The sequence below is a fragment of the Corvus cornix genome, chromosome 2 (genome assembly GCF_000738735.6).
Source record: "Corvus cornix cornix isolate S_Up_H32 chromosome 2, ASM73873v5, whole genome shotgun sequence".
Lineage (NCBI taxonomy): Eukaryota > Metazoa > Chordata > Aves > Passeriformes > Corvidae > Corvus > Corvus cornix.
Genome location: NC_046333.1, coordinates 56024813 through 56048997, shown reverse-complemented (window position 1 = coordinate 56048997; position 24185 = coordinate 56024813). Strand labels below are relative to the sequence as shown.

Sequence of the window (24185 nt, the reverse complement as noted above, 5' to 3'; positions counted from 1 at the left end):
GCCTTGCTAAAGGTTGCAAATACACCTGAGTGCTGACGATGTTGCTACCACTTCCCAGGACAGACCAGTACTGGCAGCACTTGAAAGGAGTCCAAAGCTGTGATGCTGATGGTGCAGAGGAAGGGAGAGAGAGCAATAAATGCAAAATATTTTGCTGTGGTTCTGTTACTGGCAGACAGTGACAGTGAGACACTGACACATTAAAGCCTAGTAAGAAAATACATTTCTATGTTTCATAGGTAGATTTGGGACCAAACAGTTTGTCTTTCTCAAAGAAGGATCAAGAGATGACTTTTAGAAGGGGAAAACTTCCACAGTTTAACAATACCATGAATTCCATTGCTAAAGCAAAAGAGCACAAATCAGAAGAAAAAAAAGCCTAAAGAAAAACAAAAGGCTAAATTGGCTAAAGTTGACAACACTAAACATGCACAAAGTGAATAAGCAGTGTATATGTTAGTAAAAAGAGATGTTAATAAGAAAATAAAATTCATTATTTTTAATTCTTTGACTTGTGTTGTTCTAATGTATTCAGGGAATGCTATTACTAAGGGAATCTATAGACCTTTTAATGTAACATGCTGTATATCCATGTATTAAACAGAAAGCAATTAGCAGACAAAGGAGTAAACCACAGTAAAACATTGCATGGTTCACTATCATGCCCATTTGTTTACATTGGGGTTTATTATTATGTACCATTTCTTACATAAAAAGTTCTTGTCTCTCTAAATGACACTATAAAAAGGAAATCCTTGGTAAGAGAATGAAACCAACACCACTGGGAAATAGGGTGCAAACTCCTACCAGTCTGTTTATTGCTATGACAGCATGGTCAGTTGACTTGACAACACAAGTTTTGAGTAGTACTGCATGAAATTTTTTTAGACCTGTCAGTAGAAGAAAGCAGTTCTGAAGTCAGAGTACTAGTGTGCAGAGTAAACCCGTCATAAATCTTGACCTTGCATGAGCCACCAGCCCTGAATTACCTGAGAACTTATGCTGCACTTAACTTGGAGCATGTAAAGCACCTGAGTGATTTTTAAGTGTTTACATCACCTAAAGCTTCATCCGCCTTATCTGTCTGGTATCTTTCCTCTTTCTTATACTCAGCCAGTCATCACCTGGATAGAGGAATGCAAACCCCTGTCTGTCATTTCAACCCCTATCTGGTTTTTAGCCATGCAGTGAGAACTCTACAACATGGGGCCCAACATGCATGATCCCCTTTTGCACTTAACATCCTTATCTGTACCACAATCTCTCCTTCCTAACTTTTTAGTTACCCTTAGTACTCAATTCCTGAATATGGGCTTCCATCTCTGAAAACTACGGTCATGATGTATTCTAAGGCATTCATCACAGCATTTGTCTGTCCTTAAATTCTGAAATGAACAAAACTGTGAACTGTTGCCTTCCCAGTCTTAACCTGGGGGACTAGAAAACAGCAATAGATATAAATAGTTCCTGTTATCTTAAAAATGGGAACAGCAATTTAACATCAGATATTTAAACTGCATGAAAACACCTTCTAAAGAATGTCTAGATCTGTTGAAAAAATCTGTTTATGGATTCACTAGAACTGAAAGTTCACACAAAATGAATTCACTCAAAATTTCCTGAAAATGGATCAGATGTATCTGCCCACTTTCAACTCAAATGGTTAGGTGGTGAATGCAGTTGCCATATTCAGAAATAAGTAAAGTGAAAATCCAAGCAGTGTCTTACACTGTGTGCGTTGATTTCCACAAATTTGTCCTGCATGAGATTATAAGACATAAAAATAGAAATGCAGTTCACAGTGCTTTTTGTATACACGCGGTAAGGGAAGTGACTTTGATCAGGCTTTGATGCCAGATGTATTCCCAATAATACTCCTGGCATGCCATGATGCCAGTGGAACCATGAACTTCAGACAAAGGAAATTCCTCCATTCACTTCAGCAAAACCTGGAAAGGAGCACAGCGAACTCAAGCAACCTTCCAGTGGCACTGTACTGTGTCCTGTCACCACTACTCCACATGCTACGAATGACATCCCATCTGCCCCAAAGTAAACAGCACTCAGCTGATTTCCAAAAATCAAGACAAAGGCAATTGCTCACATAGGTAAAAAAACCAATCAGGATCTGGCCAGGTTTTGTGAGGCAGCCAGATCTATGAACGTAAACATTGCTCTCTTCTTTGTAAGTTGCATTGTTAAAGAAAAAGTGAGTGGCAGAGTAACAGATAACTTTAAGAGAAAAAGAAAAGCATGAGGGGATATTTACTCTAAAACCAAGTATCAAAACCATGGGACTACAAAGTACTTAAATTCAGCAGAAGGCAGATTTAAGGCTTGCAAGAAAACTATCAACTTCATTGAACATAGCAGTCTTTGGCTACCCATCAACAGACAGGTCAAACACCATCCATCTATATCACAGCCCTGCACAGCTTGTGAAGCAACGAGTTCTCCTCGCAGCTCCCATGGAATTCCTCCTGTAATGGAGCTACTCAGAGATTGGTGGTTAGTTTAAATGGATCATGTAGGTCTTCATTTATTCAGGGGAAAGAAGTAAGCTGATTGAATCACTCTGGGGAAGGTACTGTCTCTCCCTGCTTGCTATGGAAGATGTCTAGATGACTAACTTAGACAAGATACTTAAATTTAACTGAATTTAGAAGAGATGACTCTTTCCCAGAAAGACTGTAACTGAGCAATTTTATTTGGTGGGATTACAGGTTCTGTTCAGTTCATTTCTGCAGCTATTTTAAAATATTTCTTCCATGTAGAAGTTAAAATGAGAGGGAGGTCAAAAGAAAAAAAATATACTAAAAACATTTCTGCCCTATTCACTCAACCCTCAAAGACCAGGATCAATCCTAAACAGCTCAGCATACAAGAGCCTTTACCTAGGCCTCATGAAGTCAGTACATGTATTTAACTGACTTTGGCTCAGATCCAGAATTTCCTTTAATTTGAAAGAGAATTTCACCTGTGACAAACTTGCAGGATAGAGTTTAATATTCGTGTTCTGAAGAACAGAAACAAATGGGACTAATAAATCTTCAATAGAAATTTACAAGATTCTTCTGGCTTAATAAATTTAGCTGGGGGCAATTGCTCTTAAACACTCAATACATAAAAAGGGATCCTTTTTTCCATTAGCATGCAAATTCCTTACATGTTTCATCAGAACTACATCTTGCAAGTGTTTTAAGAGGTGAACATCATAGTGCTCTTTTCCCCATTCATGGCCATTCACATGTGGCCATGCAAGCTCCTTGCCTGTCTTGTCATTTCCTCTATCAAGCTTTTTTTTTTTTAATTAATTCACGGCACATGCAAACTAAACCAAAAATATCTATTTTTGTAAGATTCTCAGGTGTTTTCATCCTCCAGTTCTTAAGGTAGATGCCTGATACACATTTCCTCCTTTTCCAGCCAGTTTACATGGCACAGTGAGCCAACCATTTAAAGATTAATGCACATGGAGTGAAGTATTCTACAGGCTATACAGCTCTTTAAGTATTTCCTTTAAACTCTTGCACACATATGTAAAAGAAAACAAAATAAAGATTATTTGCAGAGTTTGGCAACGAAAATGAGGTGTTAGCAGCATTTTGAGCTGGCAATAAATTTTATTCGACCGTTTTATTACTACAGGGCAAAGGCAACTGTTTCTTTTGGGGTATCTTTCAGCAGCATGAGATGAGGGTTTACATTTTAATGTATGGATAGTTTTGATAGAAATTCAGCATTTTGTAAATTACAGTTTATGCCAGATGTAAACACACGGCAAAACTGCATTTTGATTGTTTTGCATACATCATCATTCACATTTCTGAAAGAAATGAGCAAACTCTAATAAATCCCGCAAAACAAGGTCTGGTTCCTGGAGCACTAAAACATTTTTACATGTAGGCAAATGAAAACAAGGTCCATCTACCCAGGTGGTGCCAGCAGAGCAGGGTGTGCTCTGTGATGCCCAGGCAGACCGCATGGGCCCAGGCTGAGCTGAAGGAGGCCTGGGCACAGTGGAGCCCCATGGCTGAGGCTCCCGGAGCTAACATGGCTATGTGGCCACCAGCCAGCTCATGGCATCAGCGAGTCAGGAGTCATCTGCCTGGGAGTGAGGCAGGGCTGGCTCCCATCTGCTTGCAGATGATGCACAGACTTACAAGGCAGAGGACACGGATTCCTTATGATCACAGAGACGTCAGTGAGAGCCTTAATTAGCCAGGAATTATCGCTTCATGTGTGTCCCGCTCTTACACTATTCCCTACGCCAGGATCTACCTTTCTCACTTCAGTGAAATACTGGGTGAGACAGAAATTGTTCTAACCCTTTCTAAGTCACATAGGAACTGTTCCATTAATGTAATTATTTTCATTTCAAGAATGAGTCAAGAGACAATGAGGGCTGAAGGAGTTGCTCCTCATTACTTTCTCTATTCCATCCTTAAACTCTACAACCACCCTATTAATCTCTGTTGGGAGAAAGAGCACAAAAATACCACAGCTGATGGTCTTGAGCCTTCGTAGAGTTGACTAAACAGGCAATGGCACACTCAATACAGGGCCCACAGAACCACCACAGTCTACAAAAGCCTCTTCTGTGGTCAGCTTGCCTACTCCAGCGACACACTGCTTTTTTCCCCCTATTTTTCACCTTTTTCCCATCTAACAGAAACAATTACTCCTTTTACTTCTGCTTTAGTGCTTCTGTTTATCTTCAATTTTAAAAAGCAGTCAATGAAAAGACAAATTGTCACAAATACGAAAAGTATGTAATCATGCTGGACATCACTAGAAATGTACAATTTTTTAAATGAATCTTCAGGCTAACTGCAGCACAGGTATTTAATTAAGATGTCACTGAACTACCAATTATATCAATTGCTCTACCATGTAACTTCTGAACTTCTTTATGAGTGAACAGTTACCAGTGATACTGGCCTACAAAGATAATTTTTTTTCACTGACATGTCCAACACACAATGGAATAGAAGGAGACAGGAGATAAAATAAGATTCCAAATTCAAGGACTAATAAAATTGAATAAATACAGGGAACACCTTAAGAAAGTGTACAATCTTAGATAGTAAAGATATGGCTCTATTAATTGCATGGAGAAAAAAAGACATCATAAAACTGTCAAGATTTAGGATTTAGGAACAAATGTCACAAATTACAAAATAATCTTGGTATTTAGGGTAATCAGTACATTTGGGAATCACTTGTTGTCCAAAGTCTCGATGATTCTCAATGACTTCTCAGTGCTTTTCAATTAGTATCCCAAAGCCTAAATCACAACATAGGAGTGGAGTGGAAGAAAAAACTGAGATTAGTTGCCTGTATTAATAAGCACTCACACAACAGACATTTACATTGAGGATGTGTAGATACCGCAGGCCACAAGATGCTTCCCACTCTTCCACAGCAAATGCAGAGCTAGGAAACCTCCAGCCCTGAAACTTTTCCTTATGGTGAACTTTAGTTTGAGAGCCTTACCATCACCCCAGGTCCCTGAAGCAGTAGGATACTCGTGAAATAAAACTCCTAAGTTATTCCAGGAAGCTGACCTCTACCATTTTACACAGGATATTAAATAGACCCCAGCTGTCTCCACTTACAAGTGACTTAGTTCACATGTTTTATAAAGGTCCATTCAGCTGCTTCATGAGCTATCGCAGAATTGAAGTGACTTTCTGTGAAGAAAGAAAACTATCCAGTGATTTCCCTTACCTACTTTTCATGCAGGCATATCTCGGTTCTCAAACATCGCAACTGGCATCTATATGTTGTAATATAAAAATCTGTGTCTCGATTATGAAAATATTTGACTGACAAACAGCTGTCTCAAGTCCATTGGAAAAAACATACACAGTAGAGCTTTATTTTTTGCTAAATCCAGGAAGATACAGTAGTCTTCATTTCCATGGATGCTTCCATATGCAAGCACTCATGGTAGACAACTACTCATCTAAACACAGTACAGTTCACACAATTTCACCCCAGAAGGCAGAGAAGTGACATGGATTTAGATCTTCCAAAGCACAAGAACACTTTTTCAGGCTTCCGAAAATAACCGTGATCAATATATTAGAAAAGCCATGATTATCCAGGTCCGTTCAGAAAACTGTAGTTGAATTACTTCAAGAACTCAACAGGGTTTTCAAAAAAAGCCCCCATTTAAAAAGCTGACAAGTGATATTGCAATATTTTTGTACAAAGGATGTGCTCTGGGATGACTGAGTTCTTGAACTGAGTGACTAATGCTGATAAGGGATGGCAATTTCATGCTTGAAAGAAAAAGATTAAAGTGATCTTGAATTTTGCAAGATTTGAAAACTTTAAAAAGTCAGTATTAAAAGGAGGTACACAATCCCATCATCTAAATATTCTCTAAAGCCTTTAAAAATATGTATTTGTACTGCAAACAAGCGGAGAAAAAAGCCATCTATTAAAAAAATTACTTCTCCTGGTTTTAAACATTGACACTCCCTGTTCCATTGCCTGCTGCCCTGGTGAGGTTAAGGCAATAGATGCCAAAAGATGCCTGGGCTCTTTGCCACTGACATTAGGATTTATAATTTTTATTTACTCTTTCCAGAACACATTTAATAAAATGTACTATTTTATTATACTTAAGAGTGAGATGGCATTTCAGTTCCATGTTCCAATTTTCAATGTCATGCAACTTTTTAAAAACCATTAGCTCTTGGGATGGCTTTTTTCCTGACTTGCCCTCATCGCCTTTCCATTTTTTTTAAACCTAAAAAAAGAAAACAGTTCACACATTTTTAAAGCACAGGCAATAAACTAACTGCAGTCCTCTATGTCTAACAATCCTAATCCATGTTACAAAATAATAATTCTCAATTTAAATGTCAAATCTTGACATTTTCATCATTTTCCTTTCCCACATATACCCACATACATATGTAATACGCATATCCAAACAGCTTAATAGAGCATCTTATTTACTTTACTACTACTGTACTGTCTTAGTAGGTCCACAATAAGCAAAACTGTTTTCAAGACTGTTATGTCAAATTATAAAACAAACAACATAAAAAATCACAGAGCAGAATCTTTTAGCAATATTGATTGACTGATTTTCATTTTGAAAGCTATTACTGAACAGTGTGGGCTGACATGTTTTGAGATTATGGAAAAATAAAAATTCCCCCAAAATTATTCCAAGAAATAAAGGTATAGCACCCCTGCTTTCCAAAAACTCAGGTCTTGGATAATTCAGACTGGAATGTAAGTTAGACAGCAGAGTTTTCCAACTATTTGCAATTGTACAATCATGCAATTAGCTCAAAATGAAATTGAGGTAATGAAACTATGTGCAGCATCAGAATTTTTTCAATAATGACATAATAAACCCACTTAGTGGCAAATCCTGTATGAGATCAGTATGGCAGCGTGAGGAGTAATGACAAAAAGAGAAACCACAACTGAGAAAGACTTGAAAGGTGTCTTAAACTACTTGTAGACCACATGAGCGGCCATCTCCAACACACATCATCAGCTACTTTTCCTCTTGTAAAACATTAACAATTTTTGACCAAAATGGCTTCTGCTGGAGCGTAAAACTGGGTGCAGGGTAAGCAGGCAATGCCAATCCATCCCAGCTGCAACCAGTTCCCTTTAGCACTTCAATACCAAACACAAACTAGAAGCAGACTGTCTGAAGTCAGTAAATTTCACAGACACCCAAACTCTCCTATTACAGAAAGTGCATAATTTTTGCCAAGTGATAAAAACAAGTGCCTTGTACAAGCTCTTACCAACAATCTACATACGAGAGACTTTGGTTAAAAAAAATTTCCCCCATAATACTCATTTCATCTTCCATCTAAATTCTCATAGTCCAAGTACTCTTTGATTTCAATACTAACTTTTTCTTCTCCCACACCCAAAATAATTTCCTATTTGATTTTGTGACATCCCTTATTTACTGTACGAACTCTCTACTAGCACTTCCACTTTCCATCTTCAAACTTTACTGACTGGCATTAATCTCCTTGAGACCGAGCAAGTTACAGCTGGGTGGCCACTCTGCATTAGAATCACAGAATGGTCTGGGATGGAAGGGATCTTAAAGGTCATCTACTTCCAATCCCCCTGCCATGCACCCTTCACTAGACCAGGTTGCTCAGCTCCATGGCCTTGAACACTTCCATGGATGGGGCACCCACAACTTTTCTGGGCAACCTTTCTGTTCCAGTGACTCACCCACCCTCACAGTAAGGAATTCTTTCCTAATACCTAATTTAAACCTACCCTCTTTCAGCCATTCCTCCTTGTTCTGTCACCCTAAGCCCTTGTAAAAAGTCCCTCTCCGTGTTTCTTGTAGGCTCCCTTCAAGGTACTAGAAGGCCACAAGTAGGTCATCCCAAAGCTTTTCCAGGCTGAACAAACACAAATCTCTCAGCTTCTCTCACAGGAGAGGTGATACATCTCTCTAACCATCTTAGTGGCCCTGGTCTGCCCCTTCTCTGACAGGTCCATGTCCTTCCTGTGCTGGGCACTCCAGAGCTGGATTCAGTGTTCCAGATGAGGTCTCACCAGAGTAGGGCAGAGGGACAGAATCCCCTCCCTTGCCCTGCTATCCACACTGCTTTGGATGCAGCCCAGGACACGTTTGGCTTTCTGGGCTATGAGTGCCATGGCCAGGTCATGCCCAGCCTCTCATCCACCAGCACCTTCAAGTCCTCCTCTGCCAGGCTGCTCTCAATCCCTTCACCCTCCAACCTGTGTTGGTATTAGGGGTTGCCCTGACCCAAGTGCAGCACCAGCACTTGGTCTTGTTAAACCTCACCAGACTCCCATGAGCCACTTCTCAAACTTGTCCACCTGGGCTCCCTCTACAGTCAAAATGAGCATTTCCAGAGAGCAATTCATTGTACTCCAGGGTGGGCACTGAGTGTGAGTAGGACGAATTATTCTCATAAAGCACATGCTCACTCTGCACTCACTATGGGGAGACCCTAAATGATTAGGATGGAGTACACTTTTAATATTCAGATGATTAAAGTTAAGTGTCTACTCACAATTATCTCACATCCCTGTTGTACTTTGTTATGCATGGCTATGTGTACCTTTTGTGAATCCATCATGATATACCGGAGCACAGCCATAAAAAGAAAGTCTGTTGTAACCCTTTGACATCTCCCACTCCTTCAGAGAGTTTAAGAAACCAATACTCTTAAACTGTCCTGCTGTATCTAGTGCCCAGGAAGAGGATATAGATAAAAACAGCAGCCAGGATTTCAGTGACTGGAGAGAGCATGATGTCAGGGAGTGGTGTATGACCCAAATGACAAAAACCATGTTGCTACAAGTCTCTATTTAAGTACCCACAATTTTAAATCTAAGCCTTTTCATATCATTCCTCTTGACTGCTGAATTTTTGATTACTTCTTGTTTCTTAATCTCTCTTTTCTAAAGCCTATTGTTACTACGTCAAGTTTGGGAACCATCCCTTTCCCAAAAATGTCAGACTAAAAGACTGTGTGCCTTGACTATAAGAATTTCTTAAACCAGCTATTGCAAGTTATTTCAGTCTATGCAGAGAGTGATCTCACTTTTTTGTACTCCAGGAAAAGCTACTTCATTGATTGTATCTCTAAGTTTTGTCTTTAAACCTTGTCTTCTTGTCTTTAAACTTTGTCTACTATGAACAGTGGTTAAATTGTCCTTTATCACTATTTTAGTGAACTTAGTTGACTTTACAGCTTCTTCCAGAATTGTAGGCTCAATATCCCTTCGCTGATGTAAAGGACAGCAAAAGATTATTTGCTTTTCATGACTTAAGCTTTGCTTCTGCAAAATAGTCTTGTTCACTCTCAACTTTGGGTTACTGGAAACCAAGCAGTCTTTGAACTGTATTTTATTACAGACATCACAATATCCTATTGATCTGGGATATTCCAATATACTTTAAATGTCTTCTAAGAAAACTGCCTCATCAGTGTCATTCACCTGTCTGCCATTTATCTGTATCCACAAGTACCTTTAATTTCTAGACAAATGGATTACCTGACTCTTCTGTGCAAATTCTAACTATTCTTGTTCTTGCACTGCCATGATCCTCAGTTCCAGTCTCATTTGTTTGTATTTTTTCACTTCTGCATAAATATTTGCTTCTGAAATAACTGACATCTCTAAAAGATGTTCTAATCTGATCAAATAGAATTTGAAAGTAATAAAACCTTCTTGAGTTCTTAAGAATAGAGACAACATGAATAATAAGCAACAGAGAATTAAGAAACTCCAGGTAACACTTTTTTGTTTTAAATGATGCTACAAACATAAAGGCAGTATGATGAATGGGATTCTATGCAATGAAGAGATACAAGTGCTCAGTTCTGCAGAAGTATTAACTTGTCTGGGCCCTTCCTTAAGTTTAATGAAACATATCATTCTAATTTTCAGACTATAGTCATTGATTCCAACCTGTCTGGATATGGGTATTACTGCTTTGATCAAAACTTGTTGCTCAGCATTTTATAAAAAGCAGAGATAAACAGTGAGGCAACAAACTGATTAGAGATGTCTGCGAGGAAACCACAAAGATCAGTGGGTAGGCCTATCTCCATTAACAATCTAGAAGGTTATCTAAGGATAAACAACACACTAATTAAAGTGCAGATGTTGCTTAATCTCTATGTCATAAAGTTCACAAAGTATGCTGACAGATAAAGTCGGCAAAACGAGATTTGCTTTATAATCTACTTCCTAGCAGAGAAAAGTAATACAGGTCATTGACATTCACTGTCCCAAAGGAACCTGGCAACCAGTAATAAAGGTTCCAGTGCTGTGTTAGTAACATTAGACATAAACTTCAATACTGTACAGCAATCAGAAAGTCTCTAACTGCAGCTCTGGAAGCATTTGCACTAGAAGCATTTGCACTTGAAGAAAGGAGATGTACTCCGCACCGAAATGACTGTATCTGTGACACAAGCTGGAGTTCCAGAGACAACACAGCATTGTACAAAATGCCTAGGTGACAACACAGAAGCAGACATCGAGTATTTCAGAAGATATATACTGAGTTAGAGAGGAATTATTTGTGATGCTAAAAGGGAGCCTAGTTAGGAGTGAGACAGGTCAACAGAAATGCTAAATCAATGAATAAACTATTTTTATACCCTATATATATATATAGGGTATAAAAGCCCTATATTATTTTATACCCTATATATAGAGTATAAAATAAAATATAAATATACTATTTTTATATAAACTAGTTTTATAATAGTTGCAGCATCTGAACTCTAAATGGTGAAGTCTCAAACATGCATGCTTGATGGGACACCTCTGCACAGTCTGCCTGTGCTAATGCATTTTTGTTCATCTTAACATCAGGACCTTATGATTTGAACAACCAAAGCTGTTTGAATCAGTGTAGCTCTTTCAATTCACCAGCGGAAACTTAAGCCCTAAATTTCCAACTGGATTCTTGGATTAGCTGGAAGATATGTATGCAATTCCGCCGTTAGCAGCAAGTGCTAGGCTGCTGACACAGATGAACAGTTAACTATGCATATTTGCTTTTCAGAACATAATGCAAGAAGAAGCAGAAAATCTTCCTTCAGCTGTAATCCCCTGGTTAAAATACTGTGTAAATGATGATGCACTACCTCAAAGTCAGGGCACCTGAAGATCAGAACTGTATTTTCTAGTGAACACCAGCTGACTAGAATTCATTGAAGGTCTGTCATTTATGATGAGACATATTTATATTCTAGACAGACAGAGTTTTTCTGGGAAAATTATGTGATCATCAGTGAGGGAAACTGAAAAGCAAAAGTCATACAGAATACATAGTACTGTGAATCTTAAGTATCTAATTTGATCTTTAATATGCAATGTAAAAAAACATCCCAATGTATTTGTAAGATGAGGAAAGAGGTAGAAAATCAAAACTTCATGCAAGAACGTGGGAATCTTACTGAGACTTACTAAAAAGGATGCAATTTTAAGTTGGATATAATGTATCTATGAGAATCCTGCCATATTTCTATTTATATGTTGGATTTTATTATAACTTTATTCAAAATACTGTTGCGAGGTATGTTTTAAATCTGTTGTAAATATAAGATTTTCATATCCTATATATGTTTTTAGTATCATGGTGGTTTTAAAAAATGTACGATTCTGTATTTCTATGCGTTAAACATTTCCAATTTTTTTGTAGAAAAGGAATGCAATTCCTTGTCACAATGAGGGAAAGTTAAATGTGACATTCAGTGGCTTCACAGCCCTCCCTTTTTATTGGAAAAGAGCAGAGTACGCAAGGTCCTCTAAGGTTGTTTCACTTCGGCGGTAGCTGTGTACCCAAATGAGTCCTCCCCCAAACGTCTAAGCACAGTCAGTACATTCCCAGCTCCTACAGCCAAGTTAAACTGAAAACGGTCCTAGTTCAGTAATGATTGAGGTGGTTTGCTCTAATCAAATTAAACCAGCCAAATGTTCTTTTCAAAGGTAACTGTCTACTCTGCAGCTGTATGCAAAATACCACATCAAATGTGGAAAAAAAAGTGATAGAATTCTATCCTTACAGTAGAGCCCTGGCTCCACAGACGAAGAGAAACAAAAGCACCAGTGCAGCTAGGAATTACGATCACAGAAAGCTCCTAGAAATATGCTAACTTAAGAAACAGTGAACAAAGTACTGAAATTTCCAGTTTATAATTAATTGATTTCAGGGAGAAGGGAGTTCTCTGGCACTGTTAAACAGCAATTTATCACACTGACCACACTTCAAATAGATAATAAAAGACTAGCCAAAGTTTCACATAAAAGAGAGAAACAAATCACCCAGGCTTTTTCCATTCTATTTCTCACTTCATTTCTCTGTTTCTATCAAAATATGTAACATTCTGCACTGACTAATGTTTCAAAAGTCCAGACTCAACAGGTTTCACTTAAACTCTGTATGATTCACCTACACTAGAACTGAGTTTTCAATCATTAAATATGGGAAATTCCTGTAAAGATGAATTCATGTCTGAGTTAGTTTTTTATTTTCTTTTATTAAGAGAAGATCAGTCACCTGTTAATGATAATCCAGAGTAATAAGCAGTCAGTACTGGTATGAACCCTTTTAAAACAGTACAGAACTTTTTGCTAAGTTTGTAACTGTTTGCTAGGAATGTAATGGGAAACCCACCCTAGCACAACTCTACCAATACAAGCAAATTTGCCCTGTATTTAGGTATGTGAAATGTTCACCTTGTCCTAAAATTATGCAAGATACTTCAGAGAACAGAAACCCATCTTCTTCTAAAACCCTAAAAAATATCTAAAGCACCATATGAAAGAGTTTCTTACTACTCATATAAAACATTTTTATACTGCCTAAAGAAAACACAACTGTGTTGTTAGAAATTTAAAGCCTGATTTTAAAGGGATTATTTAGCAGACTACTTCCTTTTTTTTCTACGGATGGGACAATTTTTTAAAGATGAAGGGTAAATAAATAGAAAAATCAAAACAATAATTTGGATGCAATGAGGTATTTTGAAAAGAGTTTGGAAATTAACAGTCACACTTCCACTCTTTGATGATCATCTCATCAAAAGCTTCCCAAATGGAAAATGTCAAAGCACATGTTGGAGAAAACCACCCCTTGGAAAATTCTGAAGTGGTTTATTTATTAAATACAAATGCTCTAGAGTTTAAAGGCATACCTGTTAAATAATCATGCATGCATAATTAGAAGTATTTTTCAGAACATAAGAAGATATGAAGAACAGGTATAAGTGGAGAAATCTCCTCTCTTTTAAAAAAACCCCACAGCTTAGTTATTTATGTATGTGGGCACACTTATCTTTTGATAATTTGTTAGATCATTAAGAATCAACTTGTTCAGCAATACTGGAAAACAACTAGACTTCATGCCAAGAAAACTAAATCCTCTGTATACAGCAAAGTTTTGGAATGAACTGCAACTTCTATTGTATTTACTGTTACAAAACTTCGTAAAATAATTTTAGAACTTCAGAACTAAATTCTACCACCTAAGAATTATTACAATGACAAATAATCACTCTTGATGTCAAATTCATGTTACTGTTCTGTCAGGATAGTTGTATTACTAATTCTGGATGATTCATTTTAACTTTTAATAGAAATATTCTCTAGAAATAAGGCTTTAAACTATGAATAAGAATCAGCATCTGTGATTCATGCTGTAATGTATATTCTCCCCGATCTCTATCCAGAAAGATGTTTTAAAATTCAGTGCATTCTTAGTATCACAGCTATTTCTATTTGATAATGCACTTAGACCTGTGCTAAGCTTCAAACAATGGCTTAAATCCCACCAAGCACACCTGAGTGACTTAGTGCTTTGCTAAGTCACGAACTCCAGGTCCAGCCTGCTCTCTTTTAAACCCTGGGAAAACAAGCACTTTTCCTCTCCCTGCTCTGTTCCACACTTCAGCTGGAAGTGAGTATCATGAAGTAAACTGCAAAGTCCCAATCAACCCACCCTGGCCCGTCTGTAAGTGTGCACTATCCGCTCTCCTGGCATCTAAACCCTTTCAAGGCTCAGTTTTGAATCCCGTACCCCACTCCATTCCCTTGCCTGGAAGTCACAGCCTACCATCAGCAGTGGTTGTGGTGAAACAACTTGGTTTTCCATTCCGGGCAGGACCCAGCAAGACTAAATATCTCCAAGAACAGCACAGACATAACCATCCACAGATTTAAAGAAGGAAGGGCGCACTGGACATAATCTAAAATGACTAACATTTACTCAATACAAAAACTGGAAACATGTTTTTTGTAAAAAACTTAGATTTAGAATGAGATAAAATACTTTTTAAAAATGCTCTTGTACTCACTCCAGAAACTGATTTTTGAAGGCTCAGAAGTCCGTTCCATACTCAACCCTTCCTTCCTGAGATGCTCTTATCTTGTCCTGTTTCTGCCAGATCATGTATTAAAACAAAATCATCACATCCATAACTAACAAACAATTCATATGATTGGCAAGAATATCCTTGTTTTCCCTGTACATGCTCATTCTGTGTACTGTAAGGTTGCAAGCAGATGATGACAGGTCAACATTCATGTCCACTCTCTGCCCAATGTCCTCCGTCAACTAATTTCTCCAAGTCCTATGTACCCTGTTCAGTGGCAGCCACATCATTCCCCTTTGCCCTCCAGCCATCAGAGAAGCCATCTTTCCAGGTAGGCAGTCCCTTCCTCCCCAAGACCTTTGCAGTGTCCCTTGCAGTGGCCAGACAGTGCAGGGACAATCTCCCTTCCCCTCTGACCAAAACTGCTCTCCAGCCTGGAAATGCCTTTCTCCTGCCAAGGCACTTCCTGTCTTCACATCTGCCTTGAAGACCATCCTGTTTGTGTGAGACTAAAACTGACTCTGAAGCTCATTCAGTTTTTCCTTCCCATTACTCATCCACCATTTCTACCTCAGCTGAGATTCATCTGCCACACAAATACTTGGCAAGTTTCAAGTTCAGTTTCTTCTGCTCACTCCATCCCGGTATCTTATTTTACTCTTTCTGTGTGCAAGACAATCTCTCTAACTAGCAATGCAAAGATCACCATTTCTTTGTCTCTAGGGGCTTGCCAGATGCCACAATGAGTGATGCTACACAAAAATAAATTGTATCGCACAATACAGCACACCGGTGATGTGGAAGACTGACCTCACAGACTAGAAGTTTTAACATTAGCTTGGCAGAAAAAAGAAGGAAGGAAGCAGAATTCACTAGAGACAAACACCCCCTAAAATAGAAATGTTTCACTTGAAGGATGGAACATCTCAATGATTTTGAGAAGATCATCCTTTCAACTTATTAACAGTACAGTAATAAAGCCAGAAGCCAACATCAGCATCACCCAAAACCAGAAAGAGAAATAAAATCAGCTACTGCCTTTCGAAATTTTTTCCCTCTTTTAGTTCCTCATCATTTTAGTTTAACAAACAGAAAAAAGCAAAACAAATACACGTTCAAACTGTTTTGCAAAAGGTTAGCTAGGTATTGATGATATGCTGCTGATATGTTCTGAATGCCCTATCAGGCTAGACAGGGAACTTATAAAGACACTTATAAAAAGACCTTCTAAGTATAAGGAAATTTTAAGCCCCAAGCCATTTATACACTTCTGGGAGCTCTGAGCAAGGTCAAGCAAGTTCTGGTCTTTATGTCAGCATATGCAGGGATGGGGGAGTGACGTGTGTGCCAACCTCTCTCCCCCACACTCAGGTGGTCTTGCCAAGGCCATCAGTTGATGGGCTCCATCAACCACTCAAGTGCAAACCAAGAGATAACAGCATGGACCACTGGACTGCAAAAGCAGGGAAAAGGCAGCAAGACATGACTGCTGTACTGCAGAGAGCAGTTTACAGAGCCATTTATAGTTCAATGGTATAAAGTAACACAGAAACTTGGACATGGCGTAACTGTGCAAATAATCATAATTACTGTGCTGCCCCCCCACCGATTCGTATACAAAAAAGAATGAGGAATAGAGTTAGACTACCAGCTAGGTGGATCATTCTGTTGAACCTAAGTCAATTAGCTGGGGCACATATTCTGCAAAGTAACAGGAAAGCGAGAATTAAGATTTTTAATTCTTACATGGTTATGATCACTTTGAATGGCAAGATCTCTAACACTTACCTTTGAAATAACAACCCAGACTAGATTATACTTTAATAGGTCATATTCAATGTAATTTTGGATATTTTAAAATTGAATAGTTACTAAACCATGAAAATACTAAAGAAGTTGTATTCATAAAACAAAAGTTATGAGATAGGAAGCAAAAATACACAGCTTTGCATGTTTGTTCAATTTGCTTAAGGTTTAATGCTACTAAAACTGTTAAATATAAATACGATAGAAAACAAGCATGGCAAGAATTACAGTAGTCTGTCTTGCATATCACCTTGCCAGAGTGCAAATTCACAGTTTGATGATGATTAAGATATGGGGAAAATTATTCATCTGATTACCAGCAGGAGAGAGATAAAACGAATGCAAAATACAGCTGAATTTAGCATTATAATCACAAGAAGAATTTTTACAGCTATCTTGCAGCAGGGTTTTACACACAGGAATTTCCTGAATCTGTCATTTATTCCTGGCAAAGTCTGTTCTTTATCTACATATATTTCATTTTTCCCAACTAGAACAGCACTAAGCTATGTAAGCGCTGGACCAACTTTTGCCAGATTTACCTACTGTATATATTAAAATTTTACTAAAGCATGACATCTTATTATCTGAAAGATGAGCTAGAGGAGCACCTTGATCATCCTACCAGGTACAAGGGACTTTTCCAAGCCCATGACATACCTAATTTTAGAGGGATTTACAGTAAGCTTTACTCTTGAAGATCCTATTTTTAACTTTATTTTGTAAAAAATAAATTGAATAGAGTAAGGTGTCCTGGCAGAGAGGAGCTCTATACAAAGGGCAAATGTGAACAGGAAAGAATTTTAAGCACATAACAATTATCTTAACTGCCTTTTCCCCATGCCTTTCTATACATCATTCTTAACAGTCTTACAAAATTTTAGATCAGACCTCCAGACCTTAATTCCATTACAGTACAGAGATTTTCATTACTATCACTGTTCTGATGAAGATTATATTTCCCTTTGATTCTTTTCTTGCACCCTGTGTTGCCTTATTCTGTAGTGAAGCCTTATCTAACTTCACTATCCATCTTTGTAAAAGCAACTCTGCTGTGAAAAATGCATCTCTTCATTGTACAAATATGGAAATTATGGACTTGGAACAAAGGAACACAAAACAAAGCTCTCATAATTAGCAAGCTGTAGCATGGAAAAATATGATAAATACTGTGTTTAAAATTATTCTGTGCTATTTAGACATCTCTCCCTTACGGATAAAATTCTCTTCCAACCCTAGTGCCAAGCACTGGAAACCAGTTTTGGCTCTAAGTATGTCTCAGAGGAATTGAATCTACAACTGTTAAGACAAACCTGGGCTGGAGTAGCAATGCTGGTCCTGAATCCTGGTTCTATGACCAGCAAAGCCATGGAGCTCTACCTGTGCCTAGAAAACACTGGGTCTTTCCTTACCAAACTGTTCTTCACATTTAGCACCACTTCATGGCAACAGAGAAGCCCTCAGCTGCTGAGCTCCTTACTGTACTCCCTGGAGAAGCCCAGAGCTACCATTTGAATTGAAAATGACACTCAGCCTAAGTTCATGTGGCCTGTGATCTCTGCTGTCAGCTGATGCCAGAGTACCACAGCGGAGCACAGAGCCTGTGCAGCTCATCTGTACAAAGTGTGTCTAAATTCTGACTCACAGAATGGCTGCTGGCTTGCATTGAGCAGCTCATGGATCACACATGCCACTACTTAAAGGTAACAGACACAACATCGAATTTGCAATTCCAACGTAGTTCTCTCACGCTAGTTGCTTGTAATATTCAGAAAAGAACTAGATGTCCCCTCAAAATCAAAAATATTTGGTTTTAAATATTTGTGCTGTTATCCCAGTGCTGTGAAAACAATGTACATTTTAATCCAGTATGTAGACAATGCATCTGGCATTGTTTTAGTTATTAGCCTGGCCATGACAGCAGTTTCCAGAATGCAGGCCCAAACAATTAAAATTTTTTGAGCATAATATGTTCAATAAAGTACAGTTAGATCAGCTGCATAAGACTGCAGCACTTCTTTTATAGTACTTCCTTTTCTGAGTATATTTACATAATACAAAAATAGATGTTTTATTTCAATAAATTGCAAACTCTTCTACCATATTTTCTAACAGAACTGGGCCATTTAAATGTTTTCAAATAATTTTTCCATTTGAAGGACATGATTCTGGTTACTCCAGAGGGCTCCTTATCTGCTCTACAGATTAAAAATATGGACAAAAGACATGAGTATTTGAACAGCATTCCTCACATTTTAGAAGAGATGTTTGAAATTGCTTATCTTCTGCCTTTTTGTGGAAGAAGGTGTGCAACCAATGCCCCAGGCACCCTACCAAACAGCCCCTTGTGTCTGAAAGGCTGCTTATGGCAAAAGGTACAGGCTTCACAACACCACTAAGAGGACCCGGAACACACAAAGATTTTTATATTGAAATTACATTCTCATATTGCTGGTTGAAATACTCACTGCTTTGCTGAGAATTAGTTTTCATTCAAGCTTGTAAAAATATTTGAAGCGTCAGTGTATTTATACAATGCTCTCTTGAGATTCAACTGCACTTAAATCATGCAAAAGAAGCCTGCAGTTGCATAGTCAGTTCATCAAATAGCTCTTTGGAAAACAAGAACTCTACTTTCATGATTTAGCTGCATTCAAGATTAGAAAGCTCTTAAAAAGATCATTTACATCATAGGGAAAGATGTCAATGGTAGAAAAATTCTTAAGTATTATGTTCAATTATTCCCAAACAAGTTTTAGCTTTCAAATACATAAATGCCAAAACTTGGACAACTAAATCCTCATTTTCTTTCATAAATTAATGGGCTGAATTTCAAAGATTTTGACAACTTCCAATTATCCCTCTATTGCCAAAGAAGAACTTTGTATGTGCTCCTCTAAACCAAGCCACTTGATTGTGATCAAACATACGATCTCCAAGCAAAGACATCCACACTGTTGAAGGATACTGAGTAAGCCTCTGGCATTACCAGGTGCCAGCCAATTGTGGATTTGCTTGATGAGCAATGGACGTGTGAGCTGCAGCCTGTATATGTCCCACTGCTCACTGAAGTGAGACCAATGACCTGCACTCCATGATCAGCATTTCAGAATACATACACTTTGCCTATTCAGCTTTGACATAAAGGAGACTGTTACATTACGCTGCCTTGAAATGAACAAAAATTAATTCATCTCTAGCTATTGACTTCTGTAATTTAAGTATTATTCTCTGCCTCATCTTTGCTCCTGCACCTAATAATCTCACCCCCTCATCTCAGACCTTCCAAAAAAAGGATGATTACATGCGCAAGGCATTTTGAAATTCACCTCTAAGTTCAGAGTATCTATTTCTCTAGGACTGAGAGAGTCTTGGTGTTAAGTGAAATACAAAATGTTTTCCTTTCGCTGTATAATATGTGCATAAGTAACGCAAAGAATGGGAAATACTCCTGCTAATACAGCACCACCAGCAAGATGCTGACCAGTTTCAATATGGGTATCTGCAAAGTGAAAAGTCCATAATTTTAATAAAAGACACTCACAGGCTGCTGAAGGTTTCTAGCTACAGAAAAATGTAAGAGGTTACAGTAGGGCTAATCTTATCATTGAGAGCACAGGCCATTTATCAGAGATTTATGCTATTGACACAACAGAAAGGACATCCTGGGGCCACTGCCACCATTTTGTGAGCAAGGTCTGACACCTGTACTTTTGCCCTTTTGGTAGCACAATCAGCAGCTCATGGTGAAAATTAGTACCAAACAGTACTCAAGCATAAGGCTGCCTGAAAAGCTTGAAGTCTTAAGCTGTTAATTCTCTTTAACATGATGATCTATAGCTCTCTATAAGAACATCTAAAAAGCTAGAATGCACATTCCACTACTGCTCTCATTCCTGCCATTTCTATAATGAACAGAGCTGCTAAAAATCAGCTGCAGCTGGCAGTACTAATAGTTCAGACAAAACCAGGCAGAGGTTGGGGTTTTCTTCATTTTCTCTCATGCCGGAGGAAACAATATTATATGGCTCCTTGCCCATCCATTCCAACACTTAAATCACACACCTATGCCTCTGGAGATGGGTGTTTGTGTGTGTGGGAGGCAATGCACAGGGATGAGGTGAGGTCTGGCAGGCAGCTCCATGGCCTGTTGAAACCTCAAACCACACTTCATGTACACAGTTTAGTGCTCACTTCAGCCACAAACCCAAACTAGTGTCCATTCCATTTATGCCCCCAAACCCTTGCTCACCCAATTCACGTACCAAACCCAGGACCCCACTGATCAGGACCCTGGCCCCACTTCCTCACCTGACCACGTTGGGGTGTTCGAATGTCTCCAGGTGCCTCAAAACCGCCACCTCTCGGATGGTGGACAGCGGCATCCCCTCCTCGCTGGTCTGCACCCGTACCCGCTTCAGTGCAACAAAGCGTCCTCCATTCTTCAAGTCTCGGGCTTTGAACACCTTCCCGTAGGCTCCTTCCCCAATCTCAGCCACACATTCATACTGCTGGTCAGCCAGGTTTGTGCTGTCCTTATCCATGCTGGCACCAGTCCTCTTCCTCCTCTCCAAGTGCCTCGAGATGGCTCTCAGTCTCACTTACTTTCTGAAAACCAGTACTTTGCTTGGGTGCAGACAGGCCACGCAACTTGGTACCTCTGGCAGAGAGGCAGTAGGAAGCTCCTGCCCTCCTGTTCTTGTTCCTTTTCTATACTGGCCACAGTGTGCCTCCTCTTTCGGCCACCAGGAATTATCATACAGTCTTTGGGAGCATTGCCTGTGTAAAGCCAAACAAATCTGGAGGACAAACCAAGCAAGAAAAGTAAGTTTACTTTAGTTTACTTCATTACTTTGCGTTGTTCAAAACCTGCTAAAATTAAGCTAATACAGTAGATAGCTACATGCAAAGCAAAATCGTGGTGGAAAGGAAGATGTGAACCACAAGGGTGACATATGTATCAATGTCCCCAAGTGGCTGATACACTACAAAGTTATCACAGTCTGTGCAAAAGGCCAGGCACACGGCTACAGAGCAACAGCATGCTGAGGGGTTTTACTGAGGAACGAGCTAAAGATGATGACCCCATGAGATGGCAGAGCTAACTACTCATGTGTGAGACAAAGTGTACATCCAAGAACTTATGTCAGGATTTTGGGACTCAAAAGTTTTGAGTCATTGAACATGGTGGAGTCTTGGATATATTTTATGCTATATTACTGTCACTTGCTTGTAAATAATAGCATTTGGAGGTTGCTGCCTTGGTCTGCTCTCTCCTGTGCTAAGCCCTTCATGAACACATTATGAGCACATCGCAAGAAACAAAGCACCTGTGGAGGGGTGAAATACATACATATTTAAATGACAATAATATGTTATGAAGCATTGTGTGCTGAAATAGATTCAGAAATATGCACTTTAGAAAATTTATTAACAAGCAAGGGTTTTGGCTGCGGATATTGCAATGTGTGTCACTGGCAGCTCCCTGCAAAGCACCATGGTAAAAGATGTCTTCAGGAACAGCATGCTCTGCTGCTGAGTGCATGAGGCTGAAAAGCAGAAGCACTTCCTTCTGCATCCAGTTTCATCCACTTTCTGCAGGACTGGGCAAATCCTCTCTGCTCACAAAGCTCCACATCAATTCCTCCCTTCCCCCTGACCCTTTTTAATACAGCGATACTGTGACCTCCAGGACTCTAGCCCTCTCCTACACCGCGTTTTTACCGTCCCAGGATGAAAGAGCCCCACATAGCTCAGTCGGGGATCCCTGAAGTGGAATTCACGCACAAAGCGCCAGGGCTATTCCGCACACTTACACTTATCTTACACCTTAGCTGCAGATGAAAACAGCAACCCGAAGGAAGCCTGTGCCCACTGCTCATCCCTTCTCCCCGGCTGCACCCAGAGACGGCTCCCTGCCTGGCCGGCTTCAGTTCCCAGCACAGCTGCCACCGCACCGCACCGCCCCAGCCAGCGGTGGGCAGCATCACCGGGCGACACCAGGCGCGGGCCGCCGCGGGGGGACCCCTGCCCGCCCCGAGCCGCTGTGCGGGGATCCCCTGCCCGAGCCCGGCGGTGCTGGGGGGGTCCCCTGCCCGAGCCCGGCGGTGCTGGGGTCCCCTGCCCGCCCCGAGCCCCCGGCGCGGCCCCCGCGCCCCCTCCCGCCCCGCGCCGCGGGCAGGGCGCCCCCGAGCGGCGGGCAGCGGCGCCGCGCGTGCGTGGCGGCGGGGCCGGCGGGCCTCTGCCCCGGCGCGGCCGCGTGGAAACTTACCCGTGCTCGCCCTCCCCGGGCACGGCGGGGCACCGGGGCTGCCCCCGGCCGCCGCTGCCCCCGCCGCGCCGCCGAGCTCCCCTCCGCGGGTGCCCCTCAGGCGGCGGGGGGTGGCGGCGGGGGACACGCGGGGAGCCGCGTCCCCGCGCTTCCTCTCAGCGGACGGGGCGGGGTGGGGGGGCCGGCTCCGCTGCTCGGCAGGACGCCGAGGGGACCCCCCCGGCGGCTCCCCCTGAGGGCACCCCTTCCCCCGCGGGCCCCTCCGCGCCCCTGCACCGACCCCGAGGGGGTTGTGGCGGCACCGCGGGGCGCGCTGCCCTAGCTCGGCCGCCGAAGGGACGCGTCCGCGGTGCCGCCCGCGGGGAGGAGGGGTGCGCGGTGTGGGCTCCCGGGCCGGGCGGGGAGGGGACGGCGTGTGGGCCACGCCGCGGGGCCGGGTGCGCGGAGCACATGGGCGCCCCGCGTTACCTGGTGTACGCCACGGCCGCCTGCACCGCCACCAGTTCCCCAAATAATCCTCAGCCCCGGGGGGTGGAGGGGGGGGGGGGGGGGGAGGGAGGGGGTGAGTCCTCTCTAACACGAACCTCCCATTGAGCGAGGCGGGGTGGAGAGCCGGCCCGGGGTCTGCCCCTTCACATGGCGATGTCTCCGGCAGGTCCCGGCAGCGGCCGCCCGGGCCACACAGGTAGCTGGTCCGTGGCTCGGCCGCCCTCGGCTCGCATCCTCCTGCCGCCGGGCTGCACCTTGGCGCAGAAGGAGCTCGCACTCGTCCCCCAGCCCGCTCCTCCCGCCCCCACCCTGCCCGGGGAAAAGGAAAACGCGAAATAAAAATCGCGGCCGGCGGCCCCCGGGGAGCTGCAGCGCCACGACCGCAGCCCCGCCGGCCGCAGCCTGCGGTGCGGGGCTCCGGCACCGGCCCTCGGCGCCGCCGCCGCTCTGCCGCTGCCCCGGCGCTGCGCTGCCGCTCCTCGCTCGCTCCCTCGGCCTCTGTTCTGCCTGGGAGCAGCAGCAGCTTGCTGCCTTTTTTTTTTTTTTTTCCCCCCCTCTCCTCAACTTTTTTTTTCCCTTGCTTTCCCACGCTGGCTGAATGTGACTTGACCCCGTTTCAAAAAAGTTTGACATAGTGCTTCAACATTTCCGCATTCCTCCCCGACTACAAAGGCTGCAGCCGCCTCCTTCTGCTTTCTGTCTCTGCTCTCTGTCTTCACACTCAATGAAATCCTTCATGTGCCCCT

The 24185-nt window shown here is 41.4% G+C and overlaps 1 protein-coding gene across 6 annotated transcripts in view; it reads right to left on the bottom strand.

The window, feature by feature from the left end:
- CDK6 (cyclin dependent kinase 6) overlaps positions 1 to 23809 on the bottom strand; it is a 139425-nt gene extending 115616 nt beyond the window's left edge. For 2 of the 6 annotated variants that reach the window (XR_005601625.1, XM_039550158.1), the window contains exons 1-2: positions 23535 to 23797; positions 20991 to 21478 (exon numbers count right to left, since the gene is read on the bottom strand). Coding sequence is in view for 5 of the 6 variants with exons in the window: in XM_039550158.1 (XP_039406092.1) it covers positions 20991 to 21223 (233 nt within the window). In the remaining variant the exon portion in view is untranslated. Of the gene's footprint in view, positions 1 to 20990; positions 21479 to 22950; positions 23016 to 23418; positions 23478 to 23534 lie in introns of those variants that run through there. The other 4 variants (XM_039550162.1, XM_039550161.1, XM_039550160.1 and 1 more) reach the window with 4 other exon arrangements.
- Positions 23810 to 24185: the final 376 nt, after the last annotated feature.